The sequence below is a fragment of the Crocodylus siamensis genome, chromosome 2 (genome assembly GCF_052110815.1).
Source record: "Crocodylus siamensis isolate JL-2025a chromosome 2, ASM5211081v1, whole genome shotgun sequence".
In the NCBI taxonomy this organism is placed as follows: Eukaryota; Metazoa; Chordata; order Crocodylia; family Crocodylidae; genus Crocodylus; species Crocodylus siamensis.
In genome coordinates, this window is record NC_143396.1 from 31,560,162 (window position 1) to 31,583,224 (window position 23,063).

Sequence of the window (23,063 nt, forward strand, 5' to 3'; positions counted from 1 at the left end):
TTAAACTTGTGGGATCCTTATATATGTAATGATGAGGCCATGCTTAAGTGTTCCAATTAGAACGTGGAGCAAACTTGATTAATCGAGCGATTAGTTGAGTCATTCTGACATATTTTAATTAGAATGTGAACCAGCATGTGTATAGGCAGACTGTAAATCTTTCCAAGTCACAGTGAAGGCCTTTTAATGTGGTAGTAAAGGGAAACATGTACTAGAAAACACTGTCCTTTTCCCTGTTTTGTGGATCAGTGAAGGACCTCAGTCTCAAGGTCTATGAGTCACCAGCAACTCTCTCTATTGGGCACCACATTCATTTACCAAACATCAACCTACATTTTATAAAAGAAAGGAAATTGCTCTAGTACAAAGTTTGTGTGGGTTAGCGCTTACACATTTTTTCCTTTCTCAGCAATGATTACGTAAAAGCGCAGCCTTGGTATGTAACTTGGGATGTAAGCAATCCCTGTGAGATTTTTTTTTTAACTTCTTTATTATAGAACATGTTAAATCAGACACAGTCACTGAATATTTGAATTGTTGTATTAATTCTTTCTGTAAGGAAGACACTTGACATATATTTAGCCTCTTAGAGTAATGTACAATAATTACCCCTCTTAATTTTACTGCCATTTTCTTCTCTTTTATTTATCTTTCTTTTTCTGGCTGTCCCTCGTGAATCTGTGTAGATGAATGAAATGCTCAAGAAGGTACAATATGCATATTGATATTTACGTTAGTCAACAGGTACTGCTCTTTACTATTTAGGATCATTTTGTTTTTGGTCCAGCTAACCAGCTTTTCCCAGTGAGCCTCCATCTGTGCTTGATCATTTGTATATTGGATGTAGCATGCAAATTCCTTTACTGACAGATGGGTTCTTTAGATCAGTTGTTTAATCAATATTTTGCAAGAAAATTTGGTGCCACAAGGACCAAATTCCATATTTTGCCCACTGTTTTTGATTTGAGAAGAAACTCTGTATGGTATAGCTTCTGTGTTGGTGAAGAGGTTCGTACTGAGAAATGCATGGAAATCCCAGCTCTGCTTAGTCTGGGCACCAAGAAAACACAATGAAGAGGTTATACAGTATTTTGAGTGTAGGCCCAAATTCTAAGTAACACTCAGACTGTTTTGCACCATTTTGCATTGTAGAGGGGCCTTTTAAAGTTAATATAAATGTACTTGACATGCATTTCAAAATGTCTTTAAAATCTGTTCCAAATAAAATAGCATTGCATCCCATTGTCTCTTAGTTGGATGTGTGCTCTTACATCTCCACAGTGTTTTTTTCTGAAGCCCCACCTAAAATCTTAATGCAAGCCTGCCTTGTAGTGACTTTGTCAAAAGGCCATCTGTATATCATTTTTTAACATTGCACAGGGTTTTAACCATGTGACTTCCATGAAAGCCAACAGGAGTTGTGCATCTTGAACAAAGATTTAGCCTGTTTGGTATTCTAATTCAATTGCTATTGTGCAAATATAATAAAAAATCAGTACCTTTTGGTGTCTGATTATAATTACTCTAACTGAATGACTATACAGCCATCCTTGCCTTATTCAGACAAAATTTTCACTTAATTTTCAATACGAGAGGAAAGACTGCAATCTATACAGTGTGTGTGTGTATATGTGGAGGGCAGAGAAGCAAATGCAGAAGACCTGTTTCTCTGTACCTTTAAAACGTTTGCAAATATACACCTAGAGAAAGCTGAAATGCTACCAGACCAAAATTATACATACACTACATAAAGTGCAAAGGAGTGAAGAATTAAGTCCAAGCTCTGTGCATAGCTGTATTTTGATATGTCTTGTAATATCCTTTTAAGTTTGATTCCCAGGAAGATGAGAAATTGCTCCGAGCAGCAGAAAAGTATCAAGCTGAGTGTGCACTGAAATTTCCAAGTCGCCGGTGCCTGACAACTGTTATTGACATCAATGGGAAAACAGTCTTTATTACCAGATACATCAAACCTCTGAATCCACCACAGGAGCTTCTCAGTGCACACCCTAATAATTCTCAGGCAACAGCAGTAAGTATTTGATTTGGAAACAATGATGCAGTTCATGCAGCATAAATTTAAGAATTCCTGTCTATATAGAAGTATACATATATGTGTACAAAAAAAAATTTGGCTGCATTGGAGAGGAGAGGGGCAAAGTAAAGAAATAATGGTACAATATAAACAAATGCATTCATGGTGACAGTGAGCAGTACTTGTTAGAAAGGACAAAAGATTTATTTCAAAGTTTATATGACAGATGTACTGTTTGCAGACAAATTTACTATAAGAATAGATAAAAGATAACAAAGGGAGGGGAAGAGAAACAAATAGGATAGAGAGAAACTAATAAAGAGCACACCTACTGGTTAGGAAATGACTCTCTCAGCAGCACAGAAGTGGAAAGGGATCTTGGAGTCATAGTGGACTCCAAGATGAACATGGGTCGTCAGTGTGATGAAATCATCAGCAAAGCTAACCACACTTTATCATGCATCAGCAGATGCATGACAAATAAAACCAAGGAGGTGATACTTCCCCCCCCTGCCATGAACCTTTGTCAGACCGCAGTTGGAGTACTGAGTCAAGTTTTGGGTGCCATACTTTAAGAAGAATGTGGATAATCTTGAGAGGGTCCAGAGGAGGGCCTCTCATATGGTTAAGGGTTTACAGGCCAAGCCTTATAAGGGGAAACTAAGGTACCTGGACCTCTTCAGCCTCCACAAGAGGAGCCTGAGAAGTGATCTTGTGGCCGCCTACAAATTCATTAGGAGGGCGCAGCAAGGAATCAGGGATGCTCTCTTCACCAGAGCCTCTTGGAGTAACAAGGAACAATGGTCACAGACTGACAGACAGCAGATTTAGGCTAGATATCAGGAAAAACTTCTTCATGGTAAGGGTGGCCAAAATTTGGAATGAGCTTCCAAGGAGGGTGATGCTGTCCCCTACCTTGGGAGTCTTTAAGAGAAGGCTGGATGGGCATCTGGCTGGGGTCATTTGACCCCAGCACTCTTTGCTGTCCAGGCAGGGGGTCGGACTGGATGATGTGTTGAGGTCCCTCCCGACCCTAGCATCTATGAATCATCTATGAATCTGTGAACTCACAGTTAATGTACATATTCAATTCTAAGGTGAGTTTTTTTTGCCCCATTTAACTTGGGGAAACAAGTATCTGCATCTTAGAGCAAAAGCAGGCAGAGTCCAGCCCATGAGCCAGATCCAGCTGGCAGTAGACTCCATTTCCCAGCAGCCGCTGCCCGCATGGGTGGAGCCAGTCTCCTTGGAGACCCCAACTGTTGCACTGTAATAGCACAAGCCTGGGGTTGCCATGGAGATTGGCCCCGGCTACGCTGATAGGGGGCACAAGCCTGGGGTTGCCATGGAGATTGGCCCCAGCTATGCTGACGGGGCAGGGCAGGGCAGGGGGCTTCTCCAGGGCTGCTGGGATCTTGCAGTGGGGGCAGCTTGGTCGCCTGCACACTCCTGGCAGGGGCGTGCAGGCAGCGGATCACAGCTTTGCCCCGTCTCCTTGAGTGGAGACAGCCTGATCCTGAACAGGTACAGAGCCATGATCCACTGCCTGGGCACCCCTGCCCAAAGCATGCAGGTGGCCAATCACAGCTATGCCCTGACCCTGGACCAGGCTGCCCCTGCTGCAAGATCCCAGTGGCTCTGGAGAAGCTCCCTGTCCTGCATCCTGTCAGCACAGCTGAAGCTGGTCTCCTTGGCAACCCCAGCCTTGCACTATCAGCCATGTGGGCAGGGGCTTCTGGGAAATGGAGTCCAGTTGCTGGCTGGATTCGCCATTTTGCACACCCCTGTCTTAAGAGTTCTGTGAGATGTTTGCGGGGGGAGCTGCTATGGCTCAGACTCCAGCCCCTATCTGGAGTTATGGGAGGACTTGGGGAGCAGAGGCTAGGACAGAGATGGGCAATTATTTTGGGCAGAGAGCTGCTTGCTGAGTTTTGGCAAGCCATCGAGGCCTGTGTGACAGTGAGGGGCAGATAAATATTAATTTTCTAAACTTTTTAGGGGGTACACGGGTCAGATAGAATGGCCTGGCAGGCCGCATTCGGCCCGCCCCGGGCTAGGAGGGAAGTGGGGAGCCGAGCTGGGGCGGGGGGGAGGGGAGAGCAGGTGCTGGAATGAAGCAAGGAGCAGTGGCTGGGGGGAGCAGGGAACAGAGACTGTGGGGAAGGGGGAAAGCTGCTTGACCTCCCCACACCACCTGCCTCCCTACTGCCAGCCCCACTGCAGAGGTGGGAGGGATAAATTAAAAATGATCCCTGAATGACTAGATTCAATACATGGAAAATGAAAACAAATGTATCAGTTTTTCCATGTATAGAATCTAATTATTGGTTAGTCATCTTAAATTCGGGTCATCTTGAGTAAGCATGCTATACTAAAGCTGGGAACTATAGTGGCCATTGGCTGCTATGAGTTACCACTATGAGGAAATTAGATTTACAATTAACTGGTTCTTGCTACTGGTATGAGAAGTCATGGGTGGACAAAATGCAGCCCGGATGCTGAACGCAGCCTGCCAGGCCATTCTGTGTGGCCCACGGGGCCCCTAAAAAATTTAGAAAATTAATATTAACCTGCCCTGAGCTGCCTGTCATGGGCCCTTGATGGCTTACCGAAACTCAGTAAGCAGCCCTGTGCCCAAAACAATTGCCTGTCCCTGAGTTAGGTGCTTCTGTGCTAGGTACTTTGGGAGAAAATCCTAATGTGCAGCCCTAAGTCATGAGCCATAAGATGCAGCCGTGTGCTTGGCTTTTCCTGTTGGCTTACTGCTGGTGCCTCACTGCCAAGTTGGATCACCATTGTGTATAGGGGCTCCTACACGTTTAACCTGTCAGTTTTCATTCTTCTGGAACAATGCACTTTAATTTTAAGAGCTGAGGCAGCTAAGTGTGGATGCATATAAGGAGAGTTTGGATCTAGCCCAAGTGTTTTATGGGGGGATTTTGAGGAGCGTTTGAAAGTCTAATATCCTATATTTCAAAATCTACTGCTATGCTTACATGCAGGCAAGTAATGATCTTTTTTGCTGTCACAACACATGCCATGCATCAAGGACTTTTTCTTTGCTACAGAAAAAGATGTGCAGTTAGCAGATGTTAGCTAATGTATAAAGACGTCAGTTTCCCACTGTGGACATAGACGAGATCTCAGAAGTGAAGTGCAGCCAAAACTTAAGAGTTTCTCAAATAATGGACTCTGACATTTTGAAACATATGGCTCTCAAGTTCAACACCTGGAGTTTGAAAATGTTTATGTATGTAACAGCAACCATTCAAATACGTGGCAAAACAGGACTACAGCGAGCCAAATGAGAGGCATTCTTGGAGATCTGTGTAATTATGAATATTTCATGACTCAGAGGAATTATTATCTGTATACCCCTTTATCTTTAAGTTGCTCATTGGCTAGTTACTAAAAATATTAGGTTCAGTTAAATGTACTAAAGATGCAGAAAACTATACAAAACATCTGTGGGCTTTGTCGACCCTCAGAAGCCGAGAATCAAATCAGGCTTATTCATAAACCCATAGAAACATGCTAGCTGCTGCTCTGCGAGATCAGTCAGTGTTTTCCCACTGACTTCTGTGGGAGTAGCAATATGCTGCTAATACTACTGACACGTGCTTCGTGGTTAATGAGCAAAAAGAATGACACTACTTTGTTTGCAGGAGTTGGTAGCTCGATACGTTGCTTTGATTCCTGTCTTGCCGGATAGCGTATCATTCGCTGGAATCTGTGACTTATGGAGCACATCAGATGTAAGTAAAGGGTAGAAGTTTTTGTTCCTCTTTATTCTGAGGCTTAGTTTTCTTTGTAATTGACATTGATCCTTTCAGTATTGTCAGTTGCTTCAAAGAACGAAAAATGTCTTTGTCATTACTGAACCATAGGCCAAGGTTTAAAAAAAAAAATCACCCTGAACTAATTTGTACAAGTTGACCAAATGGTTCCGGTCCAGTAGGCTGCAACATGTTGGACCTGTGATCACCATAAGAAGTTCCTCATTTTCCATTACAAAAAAATTTAAGATGCTCAGTAAAGGAAAAAAAATAAGAGGGAAAATAAAATTTAGATAACATCTACTGTGTTCTCTGTATAACTGTACTGAGTCACCATAGTTTCCTCATGAACATGGAGGATATGGCTTGCATGTCAGCTGCACTATCAGACTTAACCAGGCTCTGATGCTTTGCCAGGAGGTAAAATGACATCAGTAGGGGGGAAAAAATTTCTATGCATGAGACTTAAAAACAATGTTACTTAATCCACTCTGAGTAAAACAATGTACTAGAAACAAATTAGGTGAACCTGACACTTATGATGTCAAGTTGTAATGACTGCCTTCCTTCCCATTCTGTCCTAATATTACCAGTAAATAGTCTTCTGTTTCCCACAAATTAAAGATTAATTCCTTGTGCCATTTTAAATGAAATTCTTAATGTTTAAAAAGTTAAGTAAAATCCTTGTATTTTGCTGAACCTACAATGTGAACAGTATAAAGATGTTTTGTAAATCTGAAATCTGAAATATTTGCACACCTGATTGGTATTAAAATCTATTTTAATCTTTAATTACAGTTCACAGTTTATTCATAGTGAGAAATGCTTTTACCACTTGAAATAAATAGCATGAAAAGTGTTGGAGAAAATTTAGCTCTGCCCCAGCTGAAAATGGTTTGCTTATTCTAATCCATTTATAAGTTTATGGGCAAGGAATTATCAAGGAAACTTGTTCTTTTTGTATGGTTTGCCTGAGTGCTGCCTTTGTATATGGATTTAACTATTAAATTTACACAGACCACTTCCTACTAGCTGTACAGCTGGAGCAGTGCAAGCCTTAAAGCCAGGTTAATTTACACTCAAATATCACCTTTTCAGATTATAATATAGGATAAAGGGTTTTAGACAAAAGCCCCCCCCCTTTTTTTTTTAAAACCAAAGCCTTATCTCCTTTGGATATTCTTCATCAAAAACGCATGTAAATAGGGAGCTGGAAGGTAGTGGAATTACCAGTACACCATGTACTAGCCAGAGTAGCCCAGAAGATTTTGTCAGAAATCTGTACTGCAAACTCAGAAGGTAGGATTTGACTTTTGGGGTTAAAATTTCCTATCTAAATGGCTCTGCCACAGCTCCCTGCAGCAGTGATAGAGAGTGGTCCCAAGCCAGGGCAGAGCCATGATCCGCTGCCTGGACCATACAGGCAGCGGATCACAGCTCTGCCCTGGCCCTAGACCAAGCTGCCCCCACCACAAGATCCCAGCGGCTCTCGAGCAGCCCCCTGCCATGTGCCCTGCCAGTGCAGCTGGGGCTGGTCTCCGTGGCCGCCCCAGGTTTCCACTATCACAGGGCAGTGGCTGGGCCCTCTGTGGAGACCAGCCCCAGCCACGCAGGCAGGAGCTGCTGGGAAATGGAGTCCAGCTGCCAGCCAGATCTACCACTTTTCCCACCCCTGAACTACTGCATAATATGCAGTAAGGACCTGATAGTTGCAGGTTACGTGCACAGTATTAGGAAGGACAATAAATGACTTTGGTTAGGAGCTGCACCAATACTTATTTGTAAATGTAACTTTTGTTTCTCAATCAGCAATTCCTTGATCTTTTGGCTGGTGATGAGGAAGAACATGCTGTGCTCTTGTGCAATTATTTTCTTGGTATAGGCAAAAAAGCCTGGCTTATAATTGGAAATGCTATCCCTGAGGTAAGCGGTTAATTTTCATCTGATTTGAACATGTCTATCATCTCCAAATGCCTATGAAAATGTAGCATGCACCAGCAAAAATGATGAAGTTGCAAGCAATGAGTAAGGTTTTCTCTTGAAGGCATGATTTTTAAAGTACTGATCATAGGACTCTAAAAACTGGTGCCACTGGAGCCATTATCTGATAACTGAAAGAAAAATAAGGTAGAAGATTATTTGTGTGCAGGAAAAAATAGACACGGTGCATTTAAAGTTAATTGGTGGTAAGTGTAATCCTGCTTCACCGCTGTCTGGCATATGTAAACCCTCCTCTAACATTTATTTTGTACAAGTGTAAATGACTGCCAAGAAAAAGGCAGTGGGCAGTGTAACATATTTAAATTCCTTCACCAGTAGGGAGCAATTTGTCCCCATAGAATTTGGCAGATTCCTGAATGACTGCTACCACAACATTTTCTGAAAGGCTTCAACATCCATGGCCGTACTTTCCGCTGTAGCTGTAGCAGAATGCCCTCGAGTTCAACTGTTGCAAAACAGTTGTGTCCTCAGCATTCTTGAGCAGTTACACAACTGGGTTTTGTGAAATCTGACATATTGTTCCCTCCTTTAATAGCACTGGGATCAGATGCTCAAAATTCAGTTAATCTGGTTAAAACCTGATGGAGATTTAGCCCCATGACACCAGATGGAAGTTTTATTTGACATACTTCCAGACACCCAGAAGTCCAGATAAGGTCCTTGGGTTTGGGGAAAGGTGGAAGAGCATCTAAAGCAGTTGACTGTGTATGTTGGGGTTTGGAAGAGAGAAATGGGTGCTGGAACGGAAATGGGTTGTCTAGGGTGGCTGTCTAGGCATGTGTGCCTGGGGATGCGGGTTTTTGTTCAGAGGCATACCTGGTGTCAGCGAGCTCAGCACAGTCCAGCCGCCTTGCTCTATTGATGTTACCATCTACGCCCTTGCTGGCTCTTTGTTTGGTTCCAACAGGACAAGTAGGAAAGGGCAGGCAGCCTTAGAGCTAAAAAGGTGTTGCACACAAGTCTCTGTATCTCACGTTGGACACGTGCAGTTCCAGAAAGTCTGCAAGGAAGGATACGCCTGCCAGATGTTTGTCAGACAGCGGACTGTTGTCCTGCTAAGTAATTTTTCCTGGGGACTGTTGGTGCATGATATTCATTCTAGTTTGGATGCTTCTGAGGCTTTTATAGTGTTAACCAGATTCCTATAGTGCTTTGTTAATCATGCCTGGTGGACCAGTTGAACCTTATAACCTTTTGCTTAGTCACGTGTCATGAGAATTGTCTAGTAAGGGCATTCTGCTTCTTTGTTGAATCATAAGAGTGGTAAATTTAGCAATCTTTATTCTTCCCGTTTTAAGAATACCAGACAGCTGCCAGTAAAAGGGATTTGTAATCCTGGTGTTGCAGTATTTTAGGTGCTTCTGTTTTTGAGTTAAATACATGTGAATGAGCTAATTTTGTAAGATTGTGTTGCAAATGAGTTAGCTGTAGAAAAGATTGTGTGCAGTTATTTGCTGAGCTTGCTTCATAAGAATGTTACAACTTGTAAGAAATGAAGACTAGCTGTTTTATGGTTTATTATAGTCCTGATCAATAACTATTTGAGCTGTGGTACATTTGGTTTTCTTAACTTGTATTCATAAATCAACTAATAATCAAGAAAACCTCCTTTTGCATGCAGGGTTTTCAAAAAAATATTATTATACAAATACGCATATTGATTCTTACCTATAGTTATCTCTGTAAAACAGATCATTTAGCAAGACTTCATAGTGTTAAAATTAATGCCAATGTTGCTCTGGTAGTTTACTATAGCCAAGTACTTAAGCTTCCCTAAAAGTTTAGTTTTATAATTCCAGTATATACAGAAAACTTACATTATATAGTTTGAGCTTCATTGTATATGATAGCAGACTCTTTCAAACCTGGTCTACATTGTGGTGGCCAAAAATCATTCCTCAGTGAAAGTGGTCTCACCCTTTTCTAAGGAAACCAGTAAGACTCTTGCTGATAGCCTGGGAAAGAAGGCCAGGGACTCGAGCAAATATGGAGATTAGACTTTCAGCCCTAGTATCTGTGACAGGCATGCTGGCTGGGCAGTGTGGAAACATATGTACTTTTATTCTGTGGGTAAATGGAAAATTACAATCTCTTTGTGGTTTCAATCTGACTTCATCTGAGAATGACGAAGTGTTTCATCCATGGTGATACCACATGCTACCTATGTGGTTCTCATGTAAGCCAGGAGAAAGCTACACACAGCTTTAAACTTGAGATGCATAATTACTTGAATGCCAGTGAAGATGGTGGAATTGTAATGAGTTTATTTGAAGCGAATTATATTCAACCAGTTGGAGAAAAAAAAATGTTGTGACTTTAGTAACAAAAAAATCATGTGGTACTGCATAAAATACAGTATCTGTTATCCTTGCAAACCAGCTTTTAAAAGGTTTGTTATCTTTTTTCCCTCATAGGGACCAACCACATATGTACTTACTTGGGAACAAAATCAGTATGTGATATGGAATCCTAGTACTGGACGTTTTTATGGACAATTTGATACTTTCTGTCCACTTCAAAATGTGGGCTGTTTGATTAGCTCTGAAAATGTAAGTATTTTCCATATTTTCTTAAATATGGGGCTTTTTTGTCATCATCAAACAATGGCTCTGCCATTTTAATTAGGATCTGGCTAATTTAATAGTTAAATGTTGCCCTTACCTACTGTAAGACAGACTTTTACCAGAGTTTTAAAAAAATGTTGGAACTAGAGCACCACGACCAGGTAGTGTAAAAGGTGTGGCTCTCTCAATTTCACCAGACCTTGGCCCATTTGCATCAGCTAAGGATTTGACCCAACATTTTTTTGAGAGTAACTAAACCAGGATTTATAAATAAAGGCAGCAGTGTACACTGTGTGTCGTATAACCTTTGTGGATTCAGTTTTCTTATGCATGAAAACTAAATAACACTGTGGTCCAATACTGGTCTTTATAAGCATTATTTCTAGTGATAGTCATACTGTGGGTCTCCAACTGCAGGTGATTCTTCAATAGGTCACCTACACCTTTTTTTAAAAAAAGATCATCAGTGTTTTAAATACATGTCACTGGGTGTGTTTTGAAGCAAGTATATACACATACATTTTATAAACATTAAAGAGGCTTAGGGACTGTGGAAACGTTAACTAAAGTACTGACATTTGAACCAGAACATATTTGCTATAGTTCCCTAGGTTTATATCGCTGTGTGTATACTGAAGCCAGTTATAGTTGCTTTAAATTATCAAGGCTTGTTTTTAATACATATGTCTGATTTAAGAAAATGTTCCATGCTGTAGCTTAAGTAACAGCCGTTGTGACTGAACAACTTCCCTTCTCTGTCACTGGCAAATAAGACATTCATGAGAATATTAAAAAAACCTTTCTTTGGGTCGATCTTCATTGCAGAACATGTTGGGGAAAATAGCTTATGCTGGATTTTCAGGCTAAGGTGGGGCCCAAAATAGAGGTGTCAAAAGAGGAGACACTGAAGCAAATTGAAAAAATGTAGAGCAACAAGTTACCATAGGTACAGCTGACAGTTCTTAGGAAATTTAACTTCTGAGTTACTAACAGAAAGATGCACATTTAAAATGATGTGCTAGGGTACTGGACAGCTGTAGGTGAGGTACCTATCTTAAAAAGATATAGGTTATTCTGGGAATTGCAGACACTTTAATTCAGTATGAAGTAAACTGTTTTGAAGTCATAACTAAAAAGATAAAGCACCAGGAAGAGTGCAAATATGATAGGCACAAACTAGCATGGCCCTGTAAAGCAAAATTGTGCTTCATATTCCACAAGAGTATTTTTAGACACATTAATGAATTAATGGTTAAAGGAAAACAGGTCAACATGATTTTGTTATATTTGCTTGACATACCTTTGCCACTTCTGACAGACTATTTGTGAAGTGAGTTGTACAGTGTCTCTTAGATACTGGCAAAGAGAAGTTTGGCGGGTGGTATCTTTTTGGACCAACTGGATGGTTGGGATAGACTTCAGCAGGCTGTCAGGCTTAAACAGTCCCTAAGAAGAATGTGCTACAGTCAAAAGTTTGTCTTAGTTTATGAGGTCCCTCTGAAGTTGCTTGCATTTTTTGCTAGCCTTGATTAACTTCATTTTTTAGTGTACCAGCTGCATGTAAAGCTGCGTGATGTCAAAACAGCTCAGTAAAAGCATTGCTCAAAGTAGTGGTAGCTAAAAGCCCAAATTAAATATCAGGCTGTGCCAGAAGTGAAATGAAAAATAGAATTGAAAACTATAATAATTCCAGAGAGTGAGTGTAGATGGTGCCATTGGTTTTAGGTGTTCTTGTCATAATGTAAAAACAAGTGGATGGGCAATAACTTTTGAAGCTAACCACCTTAAAAGCAATAGTTGTTTTATAGAGCATGTACTTGAAGGAACATACTACCATGATGTATCACTGAGATAAAAAAGATGAAATGTTTTATATCCATAAGTTTGTCCATAGTTATATATGTCAAACAGGATGACATATTCTCTTGCTTCTCAAAAGTAAATTGGATGATGATTAATAATCCTAGCTGCTATTCCATAATTGTCCATTATGGGGTTTCTTGCACTTAACTGATTCTGGACACTATTGAAGACAGGGTCTCTGATTTGGTAAAACAGTGACCCGAGCTAAACAGGCAACTCCTACGTTCACTCGAGTACGTCTGTATGATAAAGCACGAATAGGGCATGTCCCCACAAGCGCGCATGTGTGATTTGCAGCACTGCAAACCTGCCTGCAGTGCCACAGACTGTACACTCTGCACATGCTGCATTGCTGGTGTGTGTGGGGGTGGTTGATACTGGGAGATCCTGGTATCAAAAAATGGCAGAAAAAGCAGGGCAGCACACATGGCTGCAGTGTGCGCCACCCAAAACTAGAGCCTGACTGGTCAGAGCCATGCTCTGGCTGCCAGCCAGGCTCCAGTGCGCCCGGATCCCTTTCGCTGCAGCCCCGGATGGCCCCCAGGTAAGGCTGCTGGAGCTAGTCCACATGCTGGCACCTGCCTCCCTACCCCACCCGGGGCAATCGCCACATGCCAGAGCACATGTGCAGCAGCATGTCCAGGGACATGCATGTTCCTGCTCATGGGGACATGCCCATAGTGTGTTATCTGAAAGACGTATGTAGAAAAAGCAGACTACAGCAAATGTTTACATTATTTTTAAATTGTTTCAGAAAGTTCATTTTAAAGCGTTGTGTAGCACATCCTAAAGTCTCTTTAATATTTTATTATAAATACAAAATAGTAACTTCAGAGACTTTATAACATCACAGATATAATTTCTGAGCATTACACCTTTCATCTCATGTTGAAAACATGTATGACAACCCTTCAACCCTGTCAACTCTAAGAAATTGTAATTACATGTAGTAAGTATAGTAACATGTTAGCCTATATATAGACCTATAAAGATGTGAAACTGAATATACAGGACAGTTTCTTGTCTTATACCCAGTTTATTCCTGTTGTAGCTTTCGAATATAGTGATTACCCTTTTTGAAAACTGGGACACTTTATACGTGTCACCAGTGCTTACCTGCCAAAGTACTGGAAAAATACTTACAGCAATGTTGTTTTCTTTTAGATCTGGTTCAATATTCAGCAATATGATTCCCCAGTAAGGATAAATTTTGACATCAGCAAACCCAAATTATGGAAGCCTTTCTTTTCAAGACGCTTACCATATCCTGGCCTCTCAAGTGTTCAGGTATTCCTGTAGCTTTAGATTAATTTATAGTTCAAAACAATTACTTTAATGCTTATTTAAGAGGTGAAATGATTTGCAATTATGATGCTTATGATGAGTTATTTTTCTCTCTCACATTTTACATGCCTGTTCCTATATACAAACCCCACGCACTTAAGGAAAATGGAAGTCTTTAAGGCCTTACCATTTAAGGGTAAACTTGTTACTAATGTGATTGTTAATACATCAGGCCAACCACAATGAATGCAGTATTTAGGTCTTTAGAGTACAATATTTCTAACAAGTGCCAATTAGTACTACTTAGTAGAATGGATGATAAACGGCCCTCAGACCACCAACGTGAGATCTGAGGACAAGTATGATTTGTGCCATTCTCTGAGCTCAGCCACAAGTAAAATCCAAACCATGCAACGTCAAAATCGAAAGGGATGTCAACTTTGTCTTTAAAATGTTTAAAAATCAAGTTCCAGTCTGCATGTTGCGGTATGCTGTCTGTAAAGAAACAGTGCTTTATCTGTATTTAATCAGACATACAAGCATCAGTGGCTGAAGCCAACTGTACAGAGGGATGTATTTCTTTAAATACAAAAATCTAGCTTCACTTGCGTGTTGTTTCTGAGCTAGCCTGTTTTTTCTTACCACCTTCAAAACATGGTGGGATGCATACCTCTATTGAAGGTACACTTGTGTAAAACTGTGAGAGAGGCTCTGTGCTTTCATTGCTGATTAAAATCGTCACATTCTAAGTCCCTTTGTTTGTTTTATTAGCCTGAAGAATTAACTTACCAGCGGGCAGACAAAGCTGCTGCTTTGGAACTACAGGGCAGGTAACTTTACAAGTATCTGCATAATGACATTAAATGCTGTGAGTGTCAACACTGAAGACTGAACATTAACAAAATCTAGCCTGTTCGATGACCTGCCTCACCCATATTCATGCCTGTATCCAAAGGTCTGCTGAGTCTGATAAGGCAGTTAAGGAATACAGTGCTCATGTTTGCTTTTTTTCACCTGTTAGCTAGAGGAGCTGTTGCCCACATTTTGAGGTGGACAGAAAGTTCACTGGAGCTGTTGCAACCTTTTGTATCTGGTGACTGTTACAAAGGGGTAAAGATAAAAGTACTATAAGGAGAGGAAAAACATTTGCAAAGGTCAGAACTCACTTTCCTGCATATGACTTTTGGAGAGTTCTTTGCTAAGCCAGGACACTGTCACCTTACTGCTGTTACGTGTGTACTGCTTCTCTGAACTGCTTTGTGAGCAGTGCAGGGTTCATTACTTAACTTAACATCTCCCCACAACCTGAGTAGTTAGCTGAAAAAAAATGCAGCAGTTTTTCTGGAACAATCCCTAGTACTAGATTGTGAAGCTACAATTCTACCTTGAACTGGCAGTGGTTAATGTACAGCTCTTAAAAAATAGCTGAATTTTTATTGCAGGATTGAAAAGATACTAAAAGAGAAAATTATGGAGTGGAGGCCCAGGCACCTCACTCGTTGGAACAGGTACTGCACCTCCACGCTTCGTCATTTCCTGCCCCTCTTGGAACAGAATCAAGGCAAAGACATAGAAGATGATCACCAAGCAGAACTGCAAAAACAGCTGGGAGATTACAGGGTACTTATTTAAATGAATGCATGCATCTTCTGTAATGAAGCTAGATCATGAGCTGTCAGATTGCAGTACTCCAGTGACTTGCTGTTTGCTTTCAGTTAGTAAAGTGGAACTTCTTAGCAGCAGCTGTACAGTTAGGCTAATGATCAACAGCAGGCAGTGGTTAATGCTTCCGAAATCAGCAAAACGCCAACCAAGAAGACCAAGAAAATATGGGCAATTCTGTGTTCCTGGGATTCTAGGAAACTTCCAGGGCCACAGTGGACCTTTGCTCTCTCCCCAGAGAGCAAATTAATTTCTGTAGAGCACCAGGAAGTGAGATAAATGCTGCAGTCTGCTTTTCTCCTCTCACTTCAGATCCATCATATCTTAAGTGTTCTCTGCAGTGGAGGAAAGGACCTGACCTAACTGCTTATCACCCATGCACATTTATACCGAGATAAAATTCAGTTTGAGAGACTGGCCTGGTCCAATGCAGATTTTTGGTTAGTGCTTGCTTCCAGTTAACTGGAAGTGCATGTTCTATTATTTGCATCCATTCACAGTTATTTTTGCTGTTGTACTGTACCTTCCCTTCTACCTAATTGGCCACTATTGTGATGACACATTTAATAAGAAATTGACCCTTCGATCATTCTAGAGCTCAGGGTCACAAATTTTAGTGGCTAGATCTGCAAAAGCATTTTGTCACAATTCCCAGCCTTGTCATACCTAATTTTTAGGTGACTGGGCTACACAGCACTGAGCTAGGTACTAGAAGCCTCTCTCAACATACCCAGTCTGATGGAACTGGGGAACCATAGGATTGGAAGAAACCCAAATAATCTAGGCCAGGCCTCTGCACTGGCACAGGATAAGCTGTTTCTGAACCATCTGAGCTGGGTGCCTATCTAGCCTCTTGCAAACCTCCAGCAAAGAGAATTCCATATCTTCCCTAACTCTGCAGCTTATGCATTGTCCTCTTGCTTTTACAATTAGATAGTTTTTCTTGAAGTCTAAGTCTGCTTTTTCTGTATGTAAAACTGCTGGCTCATAGCCCACCTTCTGTATTTATACTTTAAATAGACACTAGATAAAATGCATAAACACCATTGAGAACAGGGGCTGGAACTTAAGGCTTAGCTTTCTTCCAGGGCAACTAGAGAAGACACACTTCCTTTTGCTTGCTTTCCTTCTGGTTCCATGAATCTTTTCCTCTTGGCTGCCCAGCTGCAACAGCAAGGCAAAAAGGTGCTGTTTAATTCAGCTCAGCCATGAGCCAGTCCTAGAATTTAGGGGCTCCTATACACATACAGGGAGCCTGCTCTGACACGTTATAATTCCAACACTTCATTGATTAATCAAGTCTGCTGGTGTGTGGAAATTAGTGTGCTCTAGTGTCATGTGTATCAGTGTCCCAGTACTGAAAAATGGCAGCAGGGTGCTTTAAAGCTCATTCAATGAGCTTTAGTTCAAAGCACCTCACCTCTCTTTTTCAGCATAGGGGCTCTGATGCATGCGAGGCTCCAGGAACATTTAATTAATGTCCCTCTCAGAGCTGCACTAATTAACGTGTCCCACCCCTGATCCACACACCTGCTGGAGCACGTATATAAATGCCCTAAATTTCCCACTGGCCGTGCTTTAAGCCTAGGATATACAGGCAGTCCTCGGACTTATGACACAATTGGTTCCTGAAAACTGGGTCTTAAGTCAAAACTTTGTAACTCAGAACCAATTTTCTCATAAGAAACAATGTTATAAATAGGGGATTGGTTCCTGAACCAAGGCCCAATACCCTGTTTTCACCAAAAATACACCAGAATTTTGTACTCAATCAGTTGTAGATGAGTAATATAGCTACATTAAATAGCAATCATATTGATTTGGAAGGACTTCTTTGAGGTGAGTTTGCTGGACTTTTTGAAGTGCTCTTGGCTGGAGTTTTCTCAGGAGTCTTGGCTGCAGGTTTTTCTGGAGTCTTGTCTGCTTGCTTAAAGAAAGGGAAGTTTGAACAGATGTTCTCCAGGGAGACAGGCAGCGCAGCAAACTTGTTCACTGGCATAGCGTCGCATCAGATCAAGTGTTGTAAAGTCAAAACTGACATCAGAAAGTTGAAACGGTGTCAGTGTATAAATGTTGTAAGTGCAAAACATTTTAACTCAAAACATTTTAAGTTGAGGATTGCCTATAGTAGGAGGAGCCATTTCCCAAACAAATGGCGATACTGACTTCACTTTTTGGTGCACTATCTTCCCACTTGGGTCCTGAATCTGAATACGAAGGATACCTCTTGGATCACGCTGATTTGCAGTATGATGGATGTAGTGTAGACTACAGTAAGGCCCCCATTAAGACAATGCAGCTTGGTATTTTTGGAGGTGCATAAGTGCCATCTATTAAAGAATGCTGTGTGCCACCGTAGGCAAAATAGGATCATGCCCTAGTGTGGTAGTCTTAGCTTGTGACAGACAGAAGCTAAGTCTAGGGACTTCTTAGTAGTGAAACAGTACTGAGCCCTTATGCTTTTGTTTTCTTTCTGGTGGCAGAGAGGTTAAAATACCCCAGTAGTACTAAACTGATGGATTCCGAATACTTTTTGATTCCTGCTTGAAGAGTGCCTTACCATCTCTTTTCTTATTTTCCTGTTGTAGCTCTATTGTTTTGTTCCTGTTTTATCTACCTACTTAATAGATCTGTTACTTTATATTTCTTGCACCTTAGAGCAGGCGTTTATAATGCAGCATCTCATCCTGGATCCTCAAGCAATTCACAACTGCTGTTGAAGCTGTGCCACTGACTAAAAAATTAGGCTCTGAGCACCGGAGAAAATGAAAATGATACTGTATCCTAATACTAACAGTACTCCTCTGTGTGTAGAGGGCAGGCCAGGGGGGTTCCAGTGTTTGTCGTACTGAGTATCATACTAATGCCTATTAAATAAATATTCAGCTATCAGGTAGCTCTCCATCTGCAGCTGCATGTTGATGTTTGTTAGATGTGCTTTGGGAACCCCTGTTCTACTCTTGGATCCTGAACAAGATTTAAATGTAGTGGTGTCATGGCTGAGGCCTTTTTGGACACATCAAGTAATAAAAAAAATTAGATACGGTTTAGGGAGTCCTCCCTCCCCCAGTATAATGAAAACGCATTCTTCAGTGTTGTCAAAGGAAGCATCTTCAGCATGAGGATTTGGGCTCAAGGTACTATTAATCCTTTTGTGGATCTAGCCTTAAGTCCATAGTAGCACATCATCAAGAACGGCCTGTGTTGAAGCAGGGCCAAAGGCTGACAGCAATTTAATTGATCAAGGTCATGAGGCTGAATAACAACAGGAAGGTTGTGTATTAACCAGCATTTGCTTTGTGCTGGAGTCAGACAGGAACAGATTCATGAGCGTTCTGTTTTCATGGTTTATGGCCTTATTCTGCCTCTACTAAGCTCTCTTCTTAACTTACATTTATAAACAAAATTAGATTTAAAAAACATCATTACTATTGCTTCTTTTACTTTCTTTCCATCTCCAAACTGTAAATCATATTTAGAATAGAACACAGCAATCCACACCCCTCCCAGAAGAATTAATAATGTTTCCTTTTTCTTGTTCCTAGGTCTCAGGATTTCCTATTCATATGCCATATTCTGAAGTGAGACCTTTAATAGAAGCTGTACACAGTACTGGAGTTCACAACATTGATGTTTCAAATGTGGAATTTGCTCTTGCTGTTTATGTCCATGGTTATCCAAAAAATGTTCTCTCTGTGTGGATTTACATTGCTTCACTTGTGCGTAATAGATAACAGGAAGTTAAATCAGAATAAAATCAAAGCTAAAAGGTATCAGCCCCACCAAAGAAAAGCTTTACTATAAAAAATCATTATATGAAGTAGTACTTAACAAAATAATCACTTCTTTCCATTTCTGCAGTTTTGGGGGGGTCCTTCTTTCCCCTTCCCCCCAGTACAGTAAAAATGCATTCTTTAGTTTGCGTATACCTGTGAGAGTAAGCTGCAAAGACCAAGAAAACCTAGATGATACAGAGGCTTAAAATGTCAATAAACCCTGGAAAGTTTTCTACACTACTTTGTCCCAACCCAGTTACTGTGAGAGAGTTGCTGCTACAGTGGAAGATTTCTCCCCAGAAATACCAATACAGACATGATTTTTTAACCCCTTCCCTCCCCCCTCTACCTTCTGGCCTTCTGTCTAGGCCTCAACAAAAAGGAGATGATTAACAAAGAAGTACAGCTAGTAAAAATTAAGGCTAAAGCTTTGCTTCCCCAGGGATTCTGCCTCAGTGGCTCCAAAACTGATCTCCAATTAGATTATTTTTCAGTTAAGATACTAATGAACATTTGGGGCCCAATTCTCTTCTTGCACTTGAATGACTCAACTTCAGTGGAGATATTTTGAGTTTACACAAGTTTTTAATGAAAGGACAGACCCTTATCGCACATTATTTCAGCAGACTGGCAAGACACATGTTGAACAGCTTCATACACAATGAGAAGCCACTGATGAGAACAGAACTGTGGCATCTTTCACACGAAAATGGAAACCAGAGACATCCTTCTCAGGCTTTGGTGCATTTTTCTTTAAAACCAGAACCAGTGGTATCTGTTCTATTAGGACTCTGAGTTTGTCTGGATATATATTAACTTGTATATGTGAAAAATAATATTTTACTATTTATATGTATTTATACAGTTTTACTTTCTCTGTTTAACTATTTTATGTACTTTTAACCTAAAAAAGTAAGTATTTTTTTTTATCACAAAAGCCATTTGTATCAAGTGTCTCATTTGTATAAAAGTTCCTTTGATTTTAATAGTTGTTTAACCATGAGAAAATACATCCATTGAAAGCTACAGGACTGTATAATTTTAAAAAGGTAAAGTTATTACAAAATGGCTTAGCAAAACCTAAATTCTCATTTTAGGGTCTTGTTCATCTAAATTCTTTCACCGCCATTATAAGTAAGAATCATTTCCATAACAAACTCTAGACTTAAAATATTTCTGCTGCACCTGAAGCAGCTGTACTGAACTACAGACAATTGAACCTAGAGATCAAAGGGAGCCTGTATAGAACCATAAACTGACGGGGGGACAAAGGGGTCATGAGGGAGAAGCCAGGGCAGCACGGAAGCTAACAGTGAAAATATCAAGGAATCTAAGGGTAGGGACACACACCTTTAAACTGGGGTAATTACACTGGTCTGCACAAGCCAGCTTGCAGAGCAGACAGACAACCAACTTTCCAGAAACAGCTGCCTGCACCTGGTCCTATTACAACCCCTCGCCACTAGTTCTCAGGGGAATCAGTAATAGCATATTTTCATTAAGCAAATGGCTATGCTTAAAACTGTGGACATGGAACTGACTCGCTCATGCAACTTAAGTGGTGCCGTTTACTCCTGAACTGGTAGCAATTTCAGTGTGTAGACAGAGCACAGGTGAAAAAGTGCAAGTCTGCACCCTAAGGGAATGTCTGTCCAGTATAACGAAGGTACAACTGTAATAGGAACAGGCCTGTGGGCAGAAGCTTGCAACCAGTAGGGACCTTCAGGAAATTTTCTGACTCATACCAGGCTGTTACATTGTCACTGCTCATTTTCTGTGTTAGCCTGACACACCTTTGTTTGCAAGCCATACTCTGAAGAAGAGGAATCTGCTAGTTCATCTACCAACATAAAATGTTTTCTTACATGTTAGGAATTACAAAGCAGCGTAACACTTAGATACTTTAGAGAGATACAATAAATCCCCCAAGTGGAAAATTATGGAGTAATCCAGCTATTGAAAATTAGGGTATTTTGACAGTGTAGTCATAAATGTACCAAGCAATGGATCATCCATCATTTTCCTGGAGTGAAATAGTTTCATAGTTTTTTAGGGGCTGGAAGGGACCTTACAAATCACTGGGTCCAGCCATCATGCACTTCGGTAGGAAAGACTGCTGGGATTAGATGGCCCCAGCAAGATGTTGCAGTAGCTCCTACTGTCAGAAAACGTCCCTGTCCATTTGTTATCAGTTCTACCACAGCACAGAGATCTCAACTGCAATGCATGCCCTAGTGTACTAGGCACTTTACAAAAAGTAAACGCTGGACAATCCCTGCCTAAAATAATTTAGTTTAAAATGTGCAAGTTAAGTAATGGGCAGTAAGAAGAAACAGAAGACCACAAAGCAGGTCCATAGTCAATCCTGAAATAGAAGCAAAAATTCCTTGACTCCCTCCAGTGTCCCATCCACAGCACCGTGGCTACATCAAGTCACACCTAATAGCTAAAACACCAACCCTGACCACTGGTGTGCAGTAATCACCAGAGCTTCTGCCCTCCAAATACTTGCAGACTTTTGCTCCAAGGGGTTTCTCTTTCCTTGTTTATGACTTTTCCATGTTGTCAGCATGTGACACAGGTGCTGCAAGTCTGGAAAAGGTACACTTGGCCAGCCTGACAGAAGGGCTTCAACAGCTCAGTTGAAAAATTTAAACCCTCCAACCTTCCACTCAGTAGCCACTAACGGTTACCTCTGCCTTTCGCCAATAAGAGTTCTGTAGGTGCCTAAATGCCTGCATCCTGATTATACTGAGCACCTTGGCAGCTAGCTCATACCTGTGCCTTATCAAGAGTCACAAACTAGGCATCCTTACCTTGCCCAAGGCCAGAGGCATAATTCAATACCTTTTACCTGATAGTTTCCTGGTCAGAGCACTAGCCTAGGGAAAGTGGAGAGCTGAGAAACCTGCAAACTGCAACAGCCCTTTCACATGTTTATCCAATCAATGGGGAATCAAGGATCAATGAGTAATGTCAAAATAAGAAGCCAGAGTTTCCTGAATATATGCTTCCTAATGGGCTCTTCTGAATGGGCTCTTCTGCAGTTGTACTGAGATTAGGATGGTAAGGAAGAATATGCAGGGTGCTGTTTCTAACAGCAGATTTTTTTCCAATCTCCACTCCAAATTACACGCGGCCACAAGTACTCCCAGGTTCAGATCAAAAGGGATTATTCATCATTGGTTAAGTCCTCAAAGACATGTTTATTGATTGGTACATTTGTTCATATGGTTGAAAACGTAACACTTTGAAACTCCCTTTCAAAATTTAGCATCTTAACAGATTTTATAAGAAGAGACGGTGCAGATCCCCTGGGGCTGCTCTGGAGTTACCATACATACACAAATGACTTGTGGAGTCATACAGCACTGTACATTGTGTCATTACACCTTAGAATTATACTGATTTTGAGTGCTAAGTAAACCTGTCGTGTTGATGGGAATGTTTTATTTGAATATAATTTTTCAAGCCCAAATACAAAAATCAGTGCTATAGGAAAGATTGGCCCTTCCCTAATTTTGCAGCATAAGGAAGGACTTTAGGGGTCAGAGGAAAGAGGGAGAAACAACACTTCTAAAGATGTGTATTGTTACCCAAATAACAAAAAGTATATTTCAAATTATTTGCAAAGCTTTATGTTCTAATTGTGGGTTAGAGAGAGAGACAGAGAGAAAGAGAGATTAAGTTCCACTCAACATAAAAAAATCCAATAAAAGTATATTTAAGTGCCAAACCTGGAAAAAGTGGCATTAAAAAAAAATCTGATGCTTTTCCCATCTCCCTCAAATTAAGTAAAATAAAACCCACCACCTTTCAAACCAAATGAGATTCTGTGAGATCGGTACAACACTGTACAGGACACTCAGGATCAAGATTGTAAAGCTGTGGGGAAGGAGGGACCAGTATAACAAATCGCACTCCAGAAAGAATTGTTAACACAAGATGCGGACTGGAAGTAAAGTGCATGAGAGGAAGCCTGCTCAGCTAAATGAAGTAGACTGAAAGATCAGAAGTCAGGGGTCATTCGCCAGAGCGGCAGCAGGCCCGAAAACCACACTGCAAATTCTGGCATCCACTGGCGGTTTCGGCATGAGGACCT

At 40.9% G+C, this 23,063-nt stretch overlaps 2 protein-coding genes across 4 annotated transcripts in view; one reads left to right on the forward strand and one right to left on the reverse strand.

The window, feature by feature from the left end:
* The window catches only part of CC2D2A (coiled-coil and C2 domain containing 2A), a 118,490-nt gene extending 96,545 nt beyond the window's left edge, over positions 1-21,945 (forward strand). The window contains exons 28-35 of one of the 3 annotated variants that reach the window (XM_090035618.1): positions 1,829-2,032; positions 5,701-5,790; positions 7,621-7,734; positions 10,227-10,361; positions 13,404-13,526; positions 14,295-14,353; positions 14,966-15,143; positions 18,731-21,945. In XM_090035618.1, coding sequence (XP_089891744.1) covers positions 1,829-2,032; positions 5,701-5,790; positions 7,621-7,734; positions 10,227-10,361; positions 13,404-13,526; positions 14,295-14,353; positions 14,966-15,143; positions 18,731-18,919 — 1,092 coding nt within the window. In that variant the 3' untranslated portion in view covers positions 18,920-21,945. The remainder of the gene's footprint in view (positions 1-1,828; positions 2,033-5,700; positions 5,791-7,620; positions 7,735-10,226; positions 10,362-13,403; positions 13,527-14,294; positions 14,354-14,965; positions 15,144-18,730) is intronic. The other 2 variants (XM_090035620.1, XM_090035621.1) reach the window with 2 other exon arrangements.
* A 198-nt stretch (positions 21,946-22,143) lies between these two features.
* Positions 22,144-23,063, reverse strand: part of FBXL5 (F-box and leucine rich repeat protein 5) — a 64,739-nt gene continuing 63,819 nt past the window's right edge. The window contains exon 11 of the mRNA XM_090035622.1: positions 22,144-23,061. Within this exon, the coding sequence (XP_089891748.1) occupies positions 22,985-23,061 (77 nt within the window). The 3' untranslated portion in view covers positions 22,144-22,984. The remainder of the gene's footprint in view (positions 23,062-23,063) is intronic.